Source organism: Ambystoma mexicanum, chromosome 9 (genome assembly GCF_040938575.1).
Source record: "Ambystoma mexicanum isolate Mex_15411 chromosome 9, UKY_AmexF1_1, whole genome shotgun sequence".
In the NCBI taxonomy this organism is placed as follows: Eukaryota; Metazoa; Chordata; class Amphibia; order Caudata; family Ambystomatidae; genus Ambystoma; species Ambystoma mexicanum.
Window position 1 is genome coordinate 928,705,286 of NC_090931.1, and position 21,767 is coordinate 928,727,052.

Sequence of the window (21,767 nt, forward strand, 5' to 3'; positions counted from 1 at the left end):
TCTTAATGTTTTAACTACCATTTTTTTGGGTGAACTACTGTTCCCAAGAATAGTAAGATGACCCCTGTCTTACTTGCCTTTACTTTATGGGACCAGCACACACCACCCTATGGGGAGTTCTGGGGTTGGGGGTGTTAAATAGTAATTCCTTCTGCATGTAACATTTTGTTGTTACACTAACTTGAAGGTCTGGTGGCTGCTGCAGGCTGATGCTGCAGTGCTGCACACAAGGATGACCATTTTCTCAAAATGGCCCCAGTCTTTTTTCACCATTTGAGAGTCTACTGGGCTTTTACCCGGCTTGCATCAGTTTTGAGTCCTTTGTGTATTCTGCCATTTGGGGTGCTTCCTACCTTGCGGAGTACTATTGTACCCCATCTCGAGTGGACCTAAACTCACCTGCACTATCCTTTCACCTTGTGCTTCAAGGCGGCGACTCTTGAGTTGCTGTGATTTTCTATTTCAACGATTAACTATTTTAAAACATTTTCTAAGAGAGCATTAGAACTTTGAACTGGCCCATTGACTTTGGCTGTCCTGGCTCCCTAAAGGCCCCCTTCTGAACCCATTTGCTTTGGCAGTGCTTGTTCCCTTACAGGTTTTAATTGGGGAACACTATTATTGCTGAGATAAAAGACCGCCAGCATCCCTTGGGGAGAAACTTTTTTATTGAATACCAATCTGTTCTGATCTAACCCCAACATTTCCCTCCGTTGTAACTCAATACTGCCAAGTGCTATGCAAACATTTGGCCTCAGCAACACATTTCTCACTAGTGGCAATTACCTGGATTAAATCATTTCTCAATAATTGGACCATCCGTGTCTTTTCACCACTTGCAGCAGCCGACCCCATCCCTGTAACCGGTGGGGTACCACAAGGCTCATGTGTTCCCCCACATTGTATAACATTCACAAAGCCATTGTTCGACTACCTAGATCTGGGCGTCACCTACACTAACTATGCAGATGACACCCAGATCATCATACCCCTATCGGGTGAGTATGATAAGGACATGGCTTTGGTGAATAAAATATACCTCATCATTCAGGCATGGATGGCCTCACACTGCCTTTGCCCGATGACAAAACGGAGCTGCTTATACTTGGTTCCATACCTAACTTCAACAAACTAAGCCAATACAATACCACCTTTAACATTGATGGTAACTCTCAAAGTGGCAAAAGAAGCTAAAACCTTAGGTTTAGTCCTCGACTCTGCCTTTATATTTAACAAACAAGTCAGCGCCTTGGCATCTGCCACTGCATACAGACATAAACCGATTAGAACATGCAGACCATTCTTGTCGAAGGAAAGTTGCACTACACTACCCTACCCTACTATGACCCTGCATAGGAGTCGTCGCTGCCATGCAACATGTGGCTGACACCTTGTATATGTATAATAGTCATGACTAGGCAACTGCTGCCATGTAAGATGTCGCTGGCACCATATAATGCCCAACCAACCATGTAATATACGCTAAGCACTTTTGTAACTGTATGAAGCAATAGGTATGTATGCCTTCAAACGCACTTCTGTAACTAAGTAAGTCTTCTTAACAGTGCCATGATGCCCGGGGGCAGTTGCTGCTTTACAAATGCAAATAAATAAAACTACCGGGAGCACAATTGGATTATTGTAATGCTCTTTATCTGGGGCCCAACAAATACCTCATCAAGACAATATAAACTTTGCAAAATAACACCCTAAGAGCCGCCCTTGGTATACCCAGGAGAACACATTTCTGATCTGAGGGGACAGATCAAATGGCTTAATACCAGAGACAAAATCATGCCCAAAACCCTATCCCTAACGCACAAACGCCTCAACCATGTAGCCCCTACTTACCCCTGAGAGAATCACTAAACAATCTTCTAACCGCCCTACTAGAACCATCAACTCAGCACACCTAGCCAGATTCAAGCTAAGAGGAACCAGCTTCCCCGTTATGGCAGCACAGGCCTGGAATGCTCTTTACTACCCCCCCCCCTCCCCATTGAGAGCAGACCAACCCTTCCATTTGTTTAGGTGCAACATTATAAACTGGCTCATCACCAATGACACCCAGGGTCAGCCCTAGTCATGCACATATCAGAACCTACCATATTTGACTCGAACCTACCTCCTAGGCCGACTAAGTTCTGCCTCACACTGCATATATGTATATATTCTTGTATACGTTCTTTATTGCACTTTCATCTGGTTCCACCGATTGTAGTCACACCATTAAATGTAACAGCTGTAACTAAGCTAAAGTATTCCTTTAAATTCACTATGCAAAGGACACTTGATACAATCTGCTGTGACATTTTGACCCTCCCCTTACTTGATTCATCTTAGGTCTCAAAAAGAAGAATGATTCACCTTGGACTCTGTTGGGAGTGCAGTCTGTCAGAGGTGACGGCAGTGTGCTTGAAGTGTCTAAGTGTTTACTTGGATACCTGCATTTACTGATTTCATTGTACAGCTCTACAGCTCACATTACCCCTCTTAAAATGAACCCGACTGCTCAGTCACACTACCAACTTGTGTAGTACAGGCCTATATTAAAAGGTGGGGTATCTAATACCAAGATAAGTCTTGTGTAGTCCCACACCAGTTGGGCTATGCTAATTCTTACCCAACAAGAGCTGCCAACCGCAAACTTCAGATACCGCCTGTGCTTGTGATGGATAGGCACATGAAAGTAAGCCTCCTGAAGGTCCAATGATACCACCCTACCCTGGAGTTGGAGGGCCGGAAGAATCTGAGCAATGGGAAACCATCTTGAACTTGTCCTTCCTGAGGAACTTGTTTAAGTCCAAGATGGGTCTCAACCCTCTGTCCTTTTTGGGAATTGGAAAGCACAGGGAGCACCAACCCTTGTTCCTCTCAGCCACAGGTAGCGGTTCTATAGCACCTCTCTTGCAGGGTCACCATTTCCTGCATAAGGAGCAGATTTGGAATTTTGAAATCTGTTCCCCGGTGGATGATCCTGGGACCTTTTTAGAACAGAAAGGCAGTAACCGTGGGCTACAGTTTCCAGTGCCCAAGCATCTGAAATAATGCCCCATCATTATTTCAGATGCTGAGAAAAATCGGAAAGCCAGAGTGTCGTTTTCAGGCAGCGGCTGAGCGTAAAACTCCTGCTGCGTGGCCTGACGTAGCACCTCTCCCTCGTCCACCATGAGGGAATCTTCTCTGACCTCTACGACAGGCATATCCTATCCATCTTCCAGCCGAGGAGTAGAATCAAAAGGTCTTATCCCTCCAAGATGAACCAGTGTAGGAGTGTTGAGGCTTCCCAACAGCAGCACTAGGATATAGCCACAGCTTTCAAGGTCTGCAACTTTTCCAAACTATCAGCCTTGCTGCCAAACAGCCTTGAGCCATCAAAGGGCATATTGGAGTCTAGACTGCACATCCGCTGCAACTCCTGACCTCAACCACGCAAATCTGCACAGCACAGTGCTAGTTGCCATGGACCTGCTAATGCCATCAGCAGTATCCAGACCCGACTGAAGGCATTCACGCATTGCATCCTTACCATCCTCGATTGCCAGGAAGCAGTTTTTCTGCTTGGATGTGGTCAGCCACCATAGCTATGCAGTCCCGCAGGGTGAACGTGAATTTTGACAAGGCACGTGTTTTTTTTGCTGATTTTAAAGCCATATTTCCAGTCGAAAATATTGTTCTTGCCCAGGCATCCACTCGCTTGGCATCCCCATCGGGAGCGATAGAAAGTTATGCAGATTGTTTAGCAGACATAGCAGCCTGGACCACCAAACTCTCTGGTGTTCGGTGCTTTGTTAAATATTCTGGGTCACTGCTGGATGGCCTATATTTTTTTGCAAAGTTCTTATTCACTGCAGCTGCAGTTTCTGGTGTTTTCCAATTAGATGGCACCCTTTGTAGGGCAATATGAAAGTGCAAATAGGATCTCTGGGGGGGTCCATGTAATGTCCCCTCAAAAATATCACCATGCAATAAAAAAGCCAAAAAAATTGCCTTTTTTGTGGGGACATTACTACATGGAACATGTGGGAGGGACCCCCCCAAACCTTTTATTTTTCATGGGGAGCGGGGGCACCCCCGCAACTATATGGATATTACCCCGATACCCTCTGGGGACCCTGATCCAGTATATCAGTTAGGTCATCCTGCTCGAAAGACGGTGCAGGCCTGCTCAGACCGAAAAATTCAACCACCTTGCTCATTGGTTGCCTATGATGAATCAGCATGTCAGAAGCATCAGATTTCCCAAATTCCAGTTCTGGAGAGGCATCTATACCACAGGCTGATATGACGCAGACTATCCCTAGAGGGCCTCCATTCGACTCGAGGTGGCACACAGCGCCCCCGGCAAAAGTGCCAAAGCAGCAGAAGCAGAAAGATATGGATCATAAAATGAGTAATATCCATTCAAAATGACCCTTTCAAAGTATACAGATGTGTATTAGCTTATTTTGCCAAGTATTTAATATTAACTTGTGTAAATCTATATTTTAATATACACTTAGGTGCAAGTGTTTCTTTGATGTGAGCTGTAGGTAAGTACACTGAACCCAGTCAATAATGCACATCTTCCCATTCGGATAAGCCTGACTGCTCTGCAACTTAACCAAGGTCCTAGAGTAGTACATACTGATACTAAGAGTGGGGGGGGGGGGGGGGGGGGAGGAAGAGATCTACAAACCACTGGGAAAGCAAGTCTTACCGCCAAGTGGGGGAAAATTCCCTTAACAGCACCCGATTCAGGATGGTCTGGTTGATTGCCCCCCCCTGTGTTTAATGGAAAAGCATTCTATACCTTCAATAAATTAAACAATACAACTCAACACAGGGTTTTTCTGAGTTTCTAAAAGCACCTTTCTTAGAATTTGTGTAAATGACTGACCCGTTTAGATTTGAGAGCATTGTTCATTTCTTATCACATATGGGATTGTCAATCAAAATGAGCCAATTGAGCCTACATGTGGTTTGAGCAACATTGTTCCTCAGGGATATTTTATTCATATACACTAGTAATGTTACTTTCACATAGTACACAGTAACTTTGTGCAAGAGCTCCTTGTGTGCAGATTTTCTATTTTCAATTTGATGTTAGGATCTTCTCATTCCAAATATATCATAGGCATTGGTTTTCCTTTTTTTCACAAATTCTGCTTTCATTCAACCAAGCCATCATGTCATTTTATCTGTGGTCCAAGTGCGATATCATGGGTTTCCACTATGGTTTGTAGAGAAAGTGTCCTACGTCCGGACCGCATACGGTTGTGGCGTTCAGTCGGTGAGCTCACTGAACACAAGAGGACACCACAGGGGAAATCCACTCAACCCATGAAATCACAGACGACCAACAGAATTTGTGGAGAAAAAAAAAACCCTACATATGATCTATTTCCAATGAGAAGATAACAGCAATTTGAAATGAGAAAAGCTGTGCACACCGCTAGGGAGAAGTTTTAGGCTCAATCCCCTCTTCCTTGTGAGATCCGCAGCACCCCCCCCCCCCCCCCCCCCGTTATCCTGAATGAGGGGTCCCCCCAATCCTCCTTATTCATTTTGCTCTGCTCAAGGGAACCATGTTCATTAGGTTTTACTTTATGGAGTCATGCTTTCCAGGATACCTTTTTAAAAGACATCCGCGTTTCACTTTTGCAACACACAGCACCCTATGTACAGTGCTGCTGGGAGCTCTTGGGCTCTCCTTTTTATATTCCTTAAAAACTACTTTTCCCAAGGTTAGAGGGACAATCGTTATCCTTCTTAGCTTTTCCTATCAAGAGATCAGCACACACTACCCTATGTTATGTTGAGTTCTGAGGGGTTATCTAGTATCCGCTTTTCCTCTGCTCCGGACACATTTCTGTTACAGTAACAACCCTACAGTTCTGGCTAATGGAAGTGTTCCACCGATGTTCGAGCCATGTATGCTCTCAGGCTGTAAACACAGCTGCAGCTATGCACAGAAGGGTCACCTTGGTTCTAATACGGTGGGAATACTTTGTGTAGCCCACTGAGGCTCCAGTGTGTCTGCGAGGACAGGACGCATGGCAGGATACTGAAACTCTGCTATCCTTTGTCTTCTGGTGTGCCTGAAAGGAACCAGTTCCCACTGGGTGGGTGGGGGGGGGGGGGGGGGGGGGGCTAGCTGTCCTGGTTGGACAGCCAACCGGACTCTTTCTGTAAACTGCAGAGAGAGTTTGCAGAGAAATGAGGGAAGTCCTAATAAAAAGGTGATGGTGTAGAATTGGACGACAAGTCAACCACTGAAGACCCGAGACTACCAGAGAAGACTGCAGTCCCATCCAGCAAACGCAAAGAGACCACTGCTGTCCTGACCCAGTTTGCGACTCGAGAAGCTGCGAAGAAACTACTCCTTCCCTTTGGCTGGTGGGACCAACTAGGCATAAGATAACCCGAATAATGAGCTCCCCGCTTCGAAGTACTGTGCCCTTTCTGGCCTGCAACCCGCAAATACCAGGGGACCACGGACCCCAATTGAAGTGCATAGTCTTTCTGTGAATAAATCTCAGAATTTCGGTGAGCTCCAGCTGTACATCCAGATGCAAGATTGCCCCCCGGGGTCACTTCACAAGAGTACTGCCCCATCAATCCACCTCGATTCGTCGGTCCTGCAAACTTCTTGGAGCCTGTGATCTTATTCAAACGAAAAAGGCACCAAAACTGCAGACGGATGTGGAGTACAAAGACTAGTTTGCCGAGGGTCCCATCTCTAGACTGCTGCTGCAAAATCCCTTCCCGAGTCCTTCCTTTCATCACCACAACCAAGGAACAGGGTCCACCGCTGCTGCAAAAAATCCAGCTGCATCTTCAGCCCTCCTCAGGTACTGTGGGACTCTGGTTAGTCCTGATCTCAAGCCATTTTGTCGCTCCTGTGTTGCTGGAGTGTTGATTCCGGTGTTTGGGTGGTCACCTATACCCATCAACCCGGCCTAATGCTTCTGGCCCTTAAGGGAGCCTTTCTCCCCCCCCCCCCCAGGTCCCTGATACCTTTGACCAACAAAAGCATTCTACTTGTTGGGTAAGATTCTCATATTAACGATAAATCTTCCTGACCTGCGTCAACCCCAGAAAGGTTTGCTTTTACTGGTGGATTATTTTTCTTTATACCCCAGAGTGTGAACCTTTTTCCACACTCACAGAATTTTCTACTCTCTTTATGGGTGTCAGCCTCCGGGGACAGGACGATGCTGGTGGACTTCTTGGGCTCACGATGTTCAGCCACTCTTCTTCTGGACTCCCGAAGATACCTCTGCAGGACTACAGACACATGACTGGCTTCCAGGACACACTGGGTGAACAGCAGTTGCACGATGTCCGCTCATAGCCATGGGAAGAGGTCACCTGTCCAGATCCTCTCAATCAGTCCTTGAATCAGCACAGCAACCTTTGAATTCAATGAAGAGTTGCAGTAGCAGACTTCTTACTCCAGCTGGATTCAGGATACACCTCTAAGAAAACAAGATGCAAAAACAGAGGTATAATACAAATCATCATTCACTCTGGCTGAGCTAGGCTTAGTCAGCTAATCAGAAAAGCAACCCGTGGGGGACTTTTGACGCAACTCTTAAACCTCCGTGAATCTAAATATAATACCAGCTTCTTTGTGTCGCAGTGGTGCGTGCAGAAAAACGAAGACAGAGTTCCCCTACTTCGTTTGTTAGTACTGAAGAAACAAGAGGGTTTCTGCACCCATCTATTACAGCGCCACACAGATTTATCTTTTTTGGTTAAGATTTATTAGGTAGCCCATAACACGTGTTTCGGCACCTTTGACGTGCCTTTCTCAAATCTGGGCAATACAGTGCAAGTTACTATTGTTTGGTGTTCAAGAATAACCTCTAACGTATTTGAATTACTGGAGTTCCATCAGACTCGTACCGTAGCCTCAGCTACTGCATCACGCGTTGCGTGATGCAGGACGCGACGCATGATGCAGGACACATGAATTTGTAGCTGAGGCTACGGTACGAGTCTGATGGGACTCCAGTAATTGAATACGTTAGAGAGGTTATTCTTGAACACCAAACAATAGTAACTTGCACTGTATTGCCCAGATTTGAGAAAGGCACGTCAAAGGTGCCGAAACACGTGTTATGGGCTACCTAATAAATCTTAACCAAAAAAGATAAATCTGTGTGGCGCTCTAATAGATGGGCGCAGAAACCCTCTTGTTTCTGCAGTCAGCTAATCACACGTGCATTAGTGTTAGGAAGATTTCATTAGTATGAAAATCTTATCTGTCAACCCCGGAACCGTTTGCTTTTACTTCTGGATTCTTTATCCTTATACCTCTGAGTGGGAAACTTTTCCCACACTCACAGAATCATTTACTCTTTTTATGGGTGTCATTTTGTAGACTCCCCATAGTGCCTTGTTAGTTTCATCCACTGACAACTTTTTGGCAAACGTGCCTATTGTTGCTGGGATGCCCTAGGTGCTCCCTTTTACCTTTAACTGGCTAACCTTTTGGAGAACTACTGTTCAAGGGTGAAAAAAGGATCTTTGGATCCCTTTTACATTTTATATGGGGTGACAAGCACACCCACCCTATGGGGAGTGCTGGGGAGATGTCATGTATGCCTATGCCCATTCTCATTCTAAAAAAGGTAACATTTATGTTACCAGGACAAATTTACCTAAAATGGCTGGTTGCAGTGAACCCTTACCGCGGGGTGTTTCCACAGCCCCAGTAAAGGCACCCATGGGTGCCCATTTTACCAAAATGGCCCCTGTATTCTTTGTTCACCATTTTAGTGTTTCTTTTCCTTTCTTGTGCCTTCCACCGACCGCCAGGGCAGGAAATTCCTTTGTGTGATTTGCATCTGCGGCAGGAGTCCTGTGTACTCCCCGCCCAGGCTCCAGAGTGTCTGAAGGCAGGAAGCGAGGGAAGAGTTCAAAATTCTGCAGTCCTTCGTCTTCTGGCTGGAGTGAGAATCCAGATCAAACTGGGAGGCTGTCTGTCCTGAAAGAATTGCCAATCCCCCCTGACCCCCCTCCAAGTTTGAATGTTGCAAGGCTCTTTGGCTGGGTTCCTGCATACAATTCCCATCCTGGAAGCTGAAGAGGTAGTCGACCACTGAACTAAAATCGAAGAAAACACGGTTGAAACAATTTCCAGTGACTGGAGAGCCTAGCATTAGCCTTCCTTCCAATTCACCTGGGGACTCTGAAAAAGACAACACCGAACCTGGTGAGACCTACTAGACAACACCTGCATTTTGAGCCAGCCCATGTTCTGTGTGCAACCTTGCAGGGCTGCAATACCCCAATACCATGGGGTCTAGAGCCATTGTACGGTGCACGGTCTTCCGAATTACAAATATTGGCAAGACATTTTGGGCATCCTGCTGGATCTTCAGAGACGTGACTAGAGTCCAGAAAGTCCCCTGACCAGAGTGCTGGACCTTGCAAACAAGAATCCAACTGTCGATATTCTGTGTTCTGCGCTCCTTAAAAAAAAAAAGCACCAAATCCACAGAGCTGCATCCAGCTGCTAGGAAAACCTTGCCTAGAGACAGCCCCATGATCCTTGCTGCAAAAGTCCTTCCAGTATCCGGTCTTCTTGATGAAGGAAGACATGACTGGGTTTTTGGCTACAGATACTGAAGTCGTCCTGCTGCAAAATCTTCAGTGCTGAGGTTGTGTGCTGGCTTGGGTATTTACTTACCTTCAGTCTCTTGATGCCTGTGTAATTATGGGATGTTTTGTGATTAAGGGGTCTCTTGTCCAGTTCACCCAGACCCACTGCTGGAATCCTCCTAGGGTGTCTTTGCTAAAGTCCCTGGACCCGCAACTGTTATTTTTATTAACTCTAAAGTAAAATACTTACTTGTTTGAACAGTCTTCCTCTGAACATTGCCTGCAACTGAGCCTCATCTAACCCTGCCTACAGCTGGCTCGCATACCATAAGGGTCCCTCTTCAGCCTCAGAGAACTCATGCACTAGAATTTGTAAAGGGCTGGATACTTTAAGGGGTCTGCCTTGAAAAGTACAACTAGTGTTGAAAGTAACAAGTTACTTACCTGTAACTTTCTCCAGCGTGGGTCTGCCATGGATTCACATGCTCATGAATATTCCCCGTCAGGCTGGGAATCCTCAGTAAAAGAAAAAAGTTTCACTTTCACTTATAAATTCTCCTCTAAACCAATCACTGTCCTCAGAGTCACACTGCACCCATCCAATTACAGTCCTTTCATTAAGCCCCTCTGGCTCCCATCTTCAAATTTGGTAAGCACGTAAAGTGGCAATATGACCAAGAAGAGGGGCAGGAGGGTTCGCATGTGAATCCATGCCAGACCCATGCTGAAGAATAGTTACAAGTAACTTGTTCCTTCTCCAGCATAGGGTCTGGCATGGATTCACACACTCATGAATACATAGCAGTACAAAATTACACAACCAGGGAGGTGGCAATGCTCAACAGAAGCAATCAACTCTTCCCTCTGGAACAGACTCACCTCAAGCTAACAGGATGCGTAACACTGCGTGGCCGACTCTGGACTCCTCCCTGGAATCCCTGTCGACTAAGTAGAACTTTGTGAAGGTGTGCAGGGACCTTCATGTAGCAGCTGTGCAGATGTATTGCAGAGGCACACCAGACAGGAACGCAGTTGCCGAAAGTGGGCTCTCGACAGCCAGGCAGCGGTCGATTTACCAACCGATGACAGTGCACGATACAGCCGGAGAGCCACCTTGAGATGGAAGCCTTGGACAAGGCCTTCCCATGGTTCACAGGACCAAAGTTCAATAACAGCTGTGAAGACCTCTGTAAACTGAGCATCACGTACAAATCAAGTGCACGAGCAATGTCCAGCGAGTGTAAGGACCCATCGGTCGGACACTAAGACTTCGGAAAACACAGGGACCACCAAAGGCTTGTTGAGATGCAATTCCAACAGAACCTTCAGTATGAAAGAGGGGTGCGTCCACAGCACCATCCTAGATTTGTGGAAAGTCTGATATGTGCTTGCAGGATAGGGCCTGGATCTCCCTCGCCTGGCAGAGATGATGGCGACAAGGAAAGCCGCCTTCCACGAGAGTAACAAGATGGGCCCGATACATAGGCTCAAAGGTGGCCCCCCCACGAGCCTAGTCAGCAGTTCCCACGCCGGGACAGGAGGCTTCACCGGCGGGAAAGATCAAAACAGTCCTTTAAGGAACTACTTAACGAATCAGTGAGAGCACAGCGAAGATCTTCCTGGAGACCTGGTGCAGTGGGAGATAGCCGCCAGATGTTCCTAATAGGCGTGCGCCAGTCCGGCCTTGGCCAAGGATAGCAAATATGAAGAATGCAGGGGCCGTGACCCTCAGAGGGATAATCTTCTGAGACCTGCACCACCTAGCAAAACGCTTGCACTTGTGACCGTAGCACTCCAAAGTCAACGACACCCTGGAATTGGAGAGGACTTCCCTCCAGTCGGCAGGCAACTCATATCCTTCAAACTCTAGGGCTGCATTAGCCAAGCCCTCAGGTTCAGCAATCCTGGGTCGTGGTGAAGGATTGCACCTCCTCCGGTGAGAAGATCCGGGACCAAGGGCAGATTAACCAGAGGTGATGCTGACAGGCTGAGAAAGTCCAGGTAACAAATCTGCCTTGGCCAAGCCGGGGTGAGGAATAGCATCCTGCATTGGCACAGTGCATTGATGACTCGTAGCAGTAGAGGCAACAGAGGAATCTTACAGAAACAGGCGTTCCCATGGGAAGGAGAACATGTCCCACAGGCTCCTCAGTTGGTGGAATCTGCTAGCAAACCTCTGGTATTTGGTGTTCGCCGTCGCAAACTGATCGGGCTGCCCCACTTGACGATCGGGTCCACCTGGTCCGGCCAAAGTTCCCATTCGGGGCAGGACAGCCATTCCTGGCTGAGGGAGTCTGCAATGGTGTTCTTGACACCATCCAGGTGAAGAGGAACGAGGAACATCTCTTGTCCGACAGCAGAGCGCTGGGGAATCGACTGCCCCCCTGCTTCCTGATGTAGGACATTGTGGTGGTGTTGTCTGTGAAGATCCTCACCACATTGCCTTTCAGAGACGGAAGGAATGACTTGAGGGCCCATAGCACTGCCGTAGCTCTAGGCGATGGATTATGGAGATCCTTCTCCGGCAGCCACAGGCCTCTGGCGAACAGAGGTCCAGTGTGGGCTCCCCATCCCTCCGGGGCAGCTTCCCTGGTGATAGTCTCCTGGTATGGCAGGTTTTGAAACCCTGTGCCGCGGGCCATGTTGGAGTGGACGCCTCACCACCTTATCGCGAGACGGAACTCCGTTGAGCGGGATCTTGTCTGCAAAGTTTCCAGACACCTGTATCCAGCGAGCGTCCTTGAACTCCTGATGAGGTTGCATCCTGACCTGCAGAGCTGGATGCAAGACATCATGCCGAGCAACGACATGATGGTTTGCACCGTGGCGTTCTTAATTGACAGTCACAGCACTTCCCCTGACTGGCTGCTACTCTCCTCTGAAGGAGCGATGCCAGGCAGGAGGCCGAATAGAGTTTGGCTCCTAGGAACAGGGCATTCCGAGATGTGTTAAGCAGGACTTTGGCTAGTTGATGTTGAATCCCAGATCCACCAGCAACTATAAGGTAGTCTGACGGCTAACTCTCGCAAACAGGCCCGGATGAGCCAGTCGTTGAGGTAGCGGTACACTTGAATACCCCATAGACACAGATTGGCGAGCAACGTCCAGTCTCCTTTTTCCAGTAGGTCGAGCACGTGCTCCTGAACCTTTGGTACTTGTTCAGACGGTGCAGGTCTAGAATGGGCCTCCAGCCCCCAGTCTTTTTGACTAAAAAGTATTTGGAATAGATTTGAGTCACTGGACTACAAGCTCCATTGCCCCTTTTCGCAGCATGGCCCACACCACCTCCAAGAGCTGAGGTATGTGCTGCTCCTGTCAGGCCACTGGAGGGATTCGTGGACACCCGTGCTGAAATTCCAGGGTATTGTCCTTGGGCGAGAGCATCCAGCACCCATCTGTGGGTGGTGATATTTTCTCACTTGCCGACGAACCCAGCCAGCTGGCTTCCCACCAGGGTGCGGGACCCAACGTCCTGGCCAGTTCATGCATGCTTTGGCGCTGGCGTCCTGCCTTGCGGGTGACCGTGATGCTGTCCTCCAGTCGGCCTGGGAACGGCCTCTAGACTTCCCGTGTCGTGAATCTGCAAGGCTGACGTTACAATGAGGAAAAGCCTTTAGACGACTTGCTCTACTTCCCTCTGGATGAGTAGAAAGAGCAGTGTTGCCGAGAGTGCCCAGGGAACAGGCCATCTCTGTAGGCGCTTTGATGGCCAGGAGGGACTAGTCGACGAACTTCTCAAAAAGGTCATCTCCATCGAAAGGCACGTCCAGTACCTTCTCCTGGACCTCCTTGTGGAAATTCGTGGCCGTCATCCAGCCATGGCGACAAAGGCAGACAATGTTCCCCATCTGCTAGAACCCCGTTTCGGGATTGTCCAGCACCACCGTGATAGCGTGATCCAACGCTACCTGCCCCTTCTGGAAGAGGGCAATTGCCTCCACCCTCTCGTCATTGGGGAGGAACTCCAGAATCAGACCCAGCTTGTACCACAGATCCGTCATACCTGGCTAGGATCTGTGCCCTGCGGCAGCCGCTTCTGGACATCCCATCAACCCTCCACACCTTGGTGTTCGTGATCCAGAGACACATCCCTCGGCGCGTCCTTCCGATCATGCCAGCTCAGCAGTCGCCCTGCTCCACTTCCACGTTCTTGTGGACAGTGTGTAAGGACTCCAGGTCCTAGTCGTCCGTGGACAAAACCTCCATGGCCTGGGACTGGAATTTGTGGTGCACCTGTGAATCTTATGCGTTCGTCATCAATAGTGCCATTATGGTTAAGTTATGACAAGTCGTTGAGTTTCTCAGCGAATTCGCTCTCCTCAGCAGGCACTCCAATTCTAGTATTTAGTTACTCGTTACTGGCTAGAGTTCATTAGGCACCATACGCACATGTTCGTTTTTCTCCTCAGCAGAAACACGTATTCTAGGAATTAGTCACACGTCGCAGGCTAGAGTTCCTTCAGCACCATACGCACATGTTTTTTCACGACTAGTTTAGGTGCAGAATTATTTTCCTGCTGCACATTAGGCACGCATTTTTCTGTGAAGAAATCTTGAAACATTATGTCGCATTTCCCCGCAGTTGTTGTCACTAAAGTTAATTGAAAACATTCATTGTTCACACAGCATCTCAGCAGAATTAATGGTGTGAGTCCTGGCTGTTTCTGTGTTCTCTCAGACCCCGGTCAGTTTTTCTAGTCCGCAATTTCCAGTCAGCGATATCATTAGCCTCTCGTTCCCTCAGTCTTCAGAGCAAGCGCCCCTGCCAGTTGCAGGATGGAGAGCTCACCCAAAAAGAACATACGGTAATATAAAGAACAGTGGGAATGAATGGTTACATTCAGTTATAGGAATAGGTTTTCTAATAGTTGTCCCTGGTTCTCTCACTAGACAAAAGGTTCAAGAAGAAGAGTAGCGACATCGAGATCGTTGAACACAACGCACCCAGAGAAGAAGGTTGTCCGCATTTTAGTGGTGTCCCCGCAGAGTCTAAGGTAAGTGTTACATCTTGGGCCCCAACAGATGAGGCGCCCTCAAAGGACTTATAAGATCACTCCTCAGACGGCCGGTCCTGGATGAGGCATGACCCTGTGTTAGGCAAGAATTGATGTAGTAACAGACTACACGTTTGTCTACTTGTTAATAGTTAACCCTCCTGTACACTACACAATTTGGTAGTATGACTGAGCAGCCAGGCCTATCTCAAGAGGGGTACATATGAGCTCTAGGGCTGAAGCAATGAAATTCACAAATACAAGTAGTCAAGTAACACTTAGACTCAAGGTTTCAGTTATAGTTATGTAACAATTTTTAAATAAGCGTGCTTTAAAAAGGGCAAGATATGTAACAAATATACTTTAAAATACTTTTGCAAAATCAGCATAAATTCAGTGGATAAGATGCCTTTTACACACTTCCTACACCCTAAGGGGACTTCATTCACTAGGACAGTAATGGCATTCATTTATCACTAGTACACTTTGCAGATTGAGGTTGCATAAAGGAAAGGTTAATGGAAGGAAAAAGGTTAAAACAGGTTCCCAGGACACGCGAGTATACTTAAATCTTCCAATGAAGTCTAAACAAAACCTTTCCCAGCAATAATCTAAAAGCAAGTTATCACCTCTGAGGGACAGAAAATATCAAAGTCAATGGACTAGAATTGTCTGCAGGGAGCCAGGACAGCCAAAGTCAATTGGAGCTGAAGCACTCCGTAGTTAGTCTTGCAGTGTTAGAGAGTTTTGTAGAAATCACTTGTAGGGTCACAAGCTATTAGACTCGTGGAAAGCAGAGTTGAAATCAACTAACAAAAGTAGCCACTGCAAGTCTCAACTGAAAAGAGCAAAGCTAAAGACACGAGACCTCAAATCTGAACAGTACCTCTGGTTTGAAGAGGTGTCCAGCTGGATTCTGTCCTTTTGCAGCAATGCAGATCCTGGGTTCCTGAGCCTCAGTCGTGGGGACAAGAGGGAGGACTTCTGGAGGACTCCTGCGGCAGCAATTTGGAGGTCAGCGGCAGCAATTTTCGGATCAGCAGTCCTTTGCGGTTTCAGAGCATGGTAAAAAGCACCATCTTGGATACTGGTTGGGCTTCCTTCATTCCTCTAGTCCTGCACTCTGGTGAGGGGACTTGAGCTCTGGTTGTCCTGCTTCTGGAGGATCCTTTAGCGACTCCAACTTCTGGCCGGATTGTAGACGTTGAACTCTACTACAGATTTCTCAACCCCTGGCACTCAGTTCCTGCAGCAGCAAAGAGGTACAACCAGTCGGGGATGATGGTCCAGTGGAGTTGGTCCCACTAACCCAATGGAAGAAGTCGTCCCTTCCAGAGCTTCTCTTGTCGATCCAAAAAATTAGTTTCAGCACAGCAGCAGGGCTTCACAGAGCAATTCAAAGGTCCAAGAGAATGCAGCAAGCTTTGTTCACGTTTTTTCGTCGGGCGTTTCTCTCTCCCCCCCATTAGTCGACTTTGCCTCTAGTCCCAAAAGGTTTCTCCCATTCAGGCACAGCCTAGCCTGTCAATCATAGCAGGGTGGCTGTCCTGAAAGGACAACTAGCCAATCAGGACTGGGTGCATTCAGGTATTCCTAAAGACAAAGGACAGGGGAGTTTCGGGAACCTCACTCACTTCCTGCCCTTCCACTAGAGCCAGAGGCAGGTTTCAGTACTGAAGCCCGCCAAAGGCAAAACAAAGGGCTCAAACCTGGTTTGGGGTGCAGAGTGAAATCTAAAGAAAGACATCAAACAGAAAATGGTGAAAAAAAGAAGACCGGGCCATTTTGACAAAATGGGTCACCCATAGGTGCTATGCTGCAGCGGAGGATTCAGTCTGCGGTAGAAAAGCAGCACTGCCACCAGCCATTTACAGTAGTGAGGGTAACAAATGTTTACATGAGTAGGTGGTAAGAGGGGCTACCAAGTAACCCCCCCCCCGCCTCCCTCCAGCACTCCACATAAAATGGTGTGTGCTGGACCCACAAAGAAAAGCTAAGTAAAGTCAATTTCACTTTACCATTCTTGGTAACAGCAGTTCACACAAGAAAAGGTATTTAAACCATACGAGATTTCTCTGCGACACTGCACTGAAGGTGCTGTGTGCCACTACACAAAGTAGATGCCTAAGAGTTGGACTCCAGCAACAAAGGAAACATAATCCAAATCAGGTCAAAACACAAGAATGAAGAAAAGGTCTCACACCAGGGTTAGAATAATTCTAAGGTTGAAGTGAATTAGCTCAGAACGCTCCCTAACATTTGTCCCTCATAGGTGGTAACTTGTTATACAGTTACTGCTGATAAAGGCTCATCTAGATTTCATTGAAAGATTTAGTTGTCCTCACATTTACTGAGAACCTGTTTAACCTTTTCTTCCTTAAAACTTTCCTTTCTGAAATCTCAGCATCTGCAAAATAACTAGTGCGATATATAAATGCCATTACTGTCCTTGTGAATGAAATCTCAGGGTGTAGGAATTGTGTAAAAAGCATATCCAAAGAGTATACACTGGTAAGTCATTTTAAAATTATATTTACACTGTTACATGAATTGCCTTTTTAAAGAAAACTCATTTAAAAATGTATGAAATAACAGAAATCTTGGAGTGCGTTACTTGGATTTACAGATTTCATTTGTACGGCTCACATCTCACATTTACCCCTCATGATATAGGCCTGGCTGCTCAGTCACACTGCCAACTTGTGTAATACAGACCTATACCAAAAAGTGGGTTACCTAATACAAGTGTTGTACAATGAGACACGGGTTCCTTAGTTTGGCAAACAACGAAATATAATAATAATTTGGCATTTATGAAGCGCTACGAACCCTCAGGTATCTGAGCGCTGCTTATTACTACCCATGGTGTGTGGTGCTCATTTATCGAGCTCGGAAGGATGAAAGGCCGAGTTTGGCCCTGCCGGGATTCGAACCTGCGTCAGCAGGCTCTGCACGGATGTCAAAGCGAGCGCTCTACTCGCTGTGCCACTTGACCGGCTATAAGATCATATCAAAATTGAAGAAACTCAAGCTTTCCGTTTTCTCCATGCAACAGTACAATAGAGGATAAAAGGGAATGAGCAGAGAGCGTTGCAGAGTAGTCGAGGACAAAGCAGGGCACTGGGCAGAAACCTACACCCTGCCAGACACATACCCAAGGCCCAGATTTAATGATAAAAATATGTTGTAGGTGAAGCTCCTGTTAAAGACAGAAATACATTTCAAATTAAGGAAATTGGCTCTTTCAAGATGGCTAGTGAAGTGAAATGGAAACTACACAATATTCAGTAACCACAAAATCTGACATGAGGAATGTTGTGAAAATAAAAATGTCCGTTTATGTGAAAACATGCATTCCAACCTGAAACCAGAATGTATTAGTATTTACAAAGTCCTAGCTAAAAGATTCTCCATTGCTTCCATGCTGATTGAATAACAGTGTGCCAATCAAAAAGGTTCTCTTCCGTCGCCCCCCCCCCGCCCCATGCAGGCATCTTAATGAAAAGCCAAATAGAAAAATAAAACTCCAACTACAAGAAGTCTTCCAAAGTTTTAACTTGGCATCTCATCAGCACACTGCTTCCAATAGGGAGGGCTGCAAAGTTTGAAACATACTGAACAAATGTACATCTGCAGGACTGATACTTAGTTTTAACAAAATGTTCTGCCATGAGCCCGATTAAATGTTAAAATTCAAATTATGCACTTCCATGTTCTCCAAAGTCTGTACACTGTCACAAACATTAAAGTTAAAATGTAATTGAAAAATAAAATGCCGATTCTTCATGCAAAGCAGCACTACATAGTACTTACACACATTGAGGAATTTAGTAGGTTCTTTGTCGTTTGCTAGACTCACGGGTTGGGGAGTCTGCCAGCATCACTTTAAGCTTAACACCATTGACAATTTTTCCGTGCAAAGCTGTAATTGCATCGTTGGCACACATCCGGTCTGAAAACTTTGCATATCCCACATTTTTCCCTTGAACGACGTACACATCTATCAGGTGTCCAAATCGACTGGAAAAAAGAAATGGTAACATTTGTACATAAGAGCATGCCAACTAGAAGTTGCCCATGTTTCAGCACCAGAACATATCAGACTCAAGTATTAAGCACGCTCCTATTAGTGAAAATCAGGTGTGGTAAACTGGCAACACCCCCTCTGACTTCCCCTCTCCTCCCCCTCGCCCCCCCTCCCTCATCCTCCATGTCCATCTTCTCACCCGTCTCCCCGTCCAAAGTCTCCGCCCTTCCATCCTAAGCCCACCCCACGTCCGCCCCAACTGACCCTCTCCCTTCCTTCTTATCCCCAAGATTTACCCTCTTCTTATCCCCTACCTCATCTCCTTCAGCAGCTGCCTCTTCAGCAACCTTTCCGTCTGCGTTCAAGCATGCTACGATTATTCCTACTCTGAAGAAACCTGCCGATTCACTTCTCACCTCCAAATTCAGACCCATCTCTCTTCTCCCATTCCTCTCTAAGCCTTGAGCGCCTTGCCTACTCTCAGCGCTCATCCTTTGTCACTATTTTCTCTCTCCTACCACCCTCCTAATCTGGCTTCCGTCCCAAACATTCCACTGAAACTGCTCTCACCGCTATCCTTAACTCCCTCCTCTCTGCTCGCCATGCCAAGCAATCCTCTATCCTTATTATCCTCGATCTATCTGCAGCCTTTGACACCGTCGATCATCCCCTCCTTCTCCACACTCTTTCCTCCTTCAGGTTCAAAGGCTCTGTTCTCAAGTGGTTATCCTCTTACCTCACTTCCCACTCCTTTACTGTATCCTGGGGTGGCCAAACCTCTCCTATCTATCCTCTTGATTACGTAGTACCCCAAGGTTCAGTGCTTGGTCCTTTCCTCTTCACACCTCCCTCTTTACCCCAGTTATCTCCTCGTTTGGCATCTCCCACCACTTCTATGCTGACGACACTCAACCCTTCCTCTTTCTCCTCCTTCTCAACTGACCTTCACCAAAAACTCTTCCTGCCTTACTGCCATTAAGAACTGATGTCCTCCCGCTTTCTCTGACAAGACCAAAGTCCTATTCTTTCCCCTCAAACTCTTCCCCCTCCCCGTTCATTCACTTTCCTCCCTCCCTAATCTCCTCCCTAATCTTCTATTGCTCTTCCCTACTCTCTGGACTACCAACATCTCATCTTGCCCCCCTTAAATCGATCTACCACTCTGCTGTTTGCACCCTATGTCTCCTGTGACTCCTCTCTACTTCGCTAGCTTACCTTGGCTGGCTACCATTTCACTCAACTTAAATGTCACCTTCTATGCCTAGTCTTCAAATCCCTCCATGGAATTTCGCTCCCCCTTAGCTCTCCTCCCTTTCTACTCTCCCTCCCGTTCCCTTCGACCCGCTGACCATTTCCTTCCCACTGTACCTCCTTCCCCCTGTGCCTCCTCCCGTTTCCGCTCCTTCCAACTCCTAGCGCCTCTGCACTGGAACTCCCTTCCGCTCGCAATCCACTCCACCCCTACCTTCTCATTTCGCACTTCCCTTAAATCTCTCCTCCATTCTCCTCCTTGAAACCCCCTCTGCATCCCCTCCCTCCCTTTTCTTTCTCCTTGACCATCTCTCTCCCCTCTTCCCTTTCCCTCCAACTCATCACCACCCCTAACCTTGTCCCACTCCTCTTCCCCCTTCACTGTTTTGTTGAATGATTCATATTGTAATTTTGCTTCCACCATTAGATTGTATGTTTTTATGTACTAAGTTGATCCACTGTACAGGGCCTTGGTGTAAGGCGCTTTATAAATCAATAAATCCAAATCTTCTGTGCACCAAAAAGGGCAGAAAACAAGTTTTCAAGAACGATCGATCTTCAGGATGGAGATTTTAATCATTCATAACATTTAGTATATTTCAAGAATGGAAAACATTATCCACAATACAAACTTGATATTTTCCTAGCATTTAAAAATAAATTATGTATTTTTGTAATTACACATTCAAAAGCATCCAGGTAGTACTCCGTTTTCTTCACCGCCATATTGGCTGCAGTATACAGCTCCAAGGCTGATCACACCTGCTCTAAAAGAAGGGTTGGCACATTTTTAGGACAATGAGCATCTCCATGATGCAGAACGACCGTGCTAGGTGCGTAATTGTTTCATCTCAATTATGAGATCTCATAATTAACAGGTAGGATAAAATAGGAAGCAGTCGCTTGATGCGTTGGGACAGTTTGCCTGTCCTCAGCATGGAATTTGTTAGGGAGAATTTTCATTTCTGTGCCAATTCCCTTTAACCTTAGAGACCCCCCAGCTCTTTTACTGGACTCCTGGCTTTTACGTTTTAACTCCTGAGTGGGACTTTTTTCGCACATGTGTTTTCCTGACTAGGATTTTCTATGTTTTACTATTTTAGGGAGTGTGGTAAACTATAGGAATCTGCTTTTTGCATTGTGACAACACCTTTTCTGCAGTGCCACTGAGCAGTCGCTTGACTACTCTTCATGAAATACATTTTCTTGGGTAAACTGCTCAAGAATTATACGTCTAGCACACACCACCCTATGTGGAGTGCTGGGGAGTGAGGCAGACTACATAGTAACTCCTTTAACCCACTCATGTATTCTGTTACACTACGTCACTTGCAATGGCTGGTGGCAAGTTTCTTTTTTACTACCTTGTGCCATGTAACTGCAGGCTAAATCTACAGCTGCAGTACAGCACTCAAGGGGGACCATTTTCCCAAAATGGCGTCTGTCTTGCCATTTCATGTCAGTCTCTCCTCGGCTTTTACTCTTTTTTTAAAATCGAATTTGAGCCCTTTGTGTGTTTTGCCTTTGGCGGGCTTCAGCCCTGAAGCCTGGCCAGGCTCCAGTGTGTCTGGATATTCAGGAAGTGAGGGAGTGTCGGAAATGTCCCAGTCCTTTGTCTTTAGGTGTGCCTGAGTGAAACCAGTTCTGATTGGCCGGCTGTGCAGACCCAGTTTTCGTTTAGACTTTGAAGACCTGCACGGCACGACTTCGTCTAGTGGGACCAACCAGCCCCGAGACAAACTATTATTGCGCAACCCCCGACTTGCTGTGAATCCCAATACCCGGTGACCCCTGACCACCTGCAAGTGCATTGTCTGCCGAAGTGCAAATCCGGCCAAAACTTCGTGGACATCCCGAGAACCTCACAGAAGCAGGACATCGTTGTCCAGAGTCCAGGACTGAGG

General features: G+C 46.8%; 1 protein-coding gene across 2 annotated transcripts in view; it reads right to left on the reverse strand.

Moving 5' to 3' along the window:
- RBM45 (RNA binding motif protein 45) overlaps positions 1-21,767 on the reverse strand; it is a 148,013-nt gene that overhangs the window by 7,780 nt on the left and 118,466 nt on the right. For both annotated transcript variants that reach the window (XM_069616112.1, XM_069616113.1), the window contains exon 10: positions 18,399-18,605. In XM_069616112.1, the coding sequence (XP_069472213.1) occupies positions 18,413-18,605 (193 nt within the window). In that variant the 3' untranslated portion in view covers positions 18,399-18,412. The remainder of the gene's footprint in view (positions 1-18,398; positions 18,606-21,767) is intronic.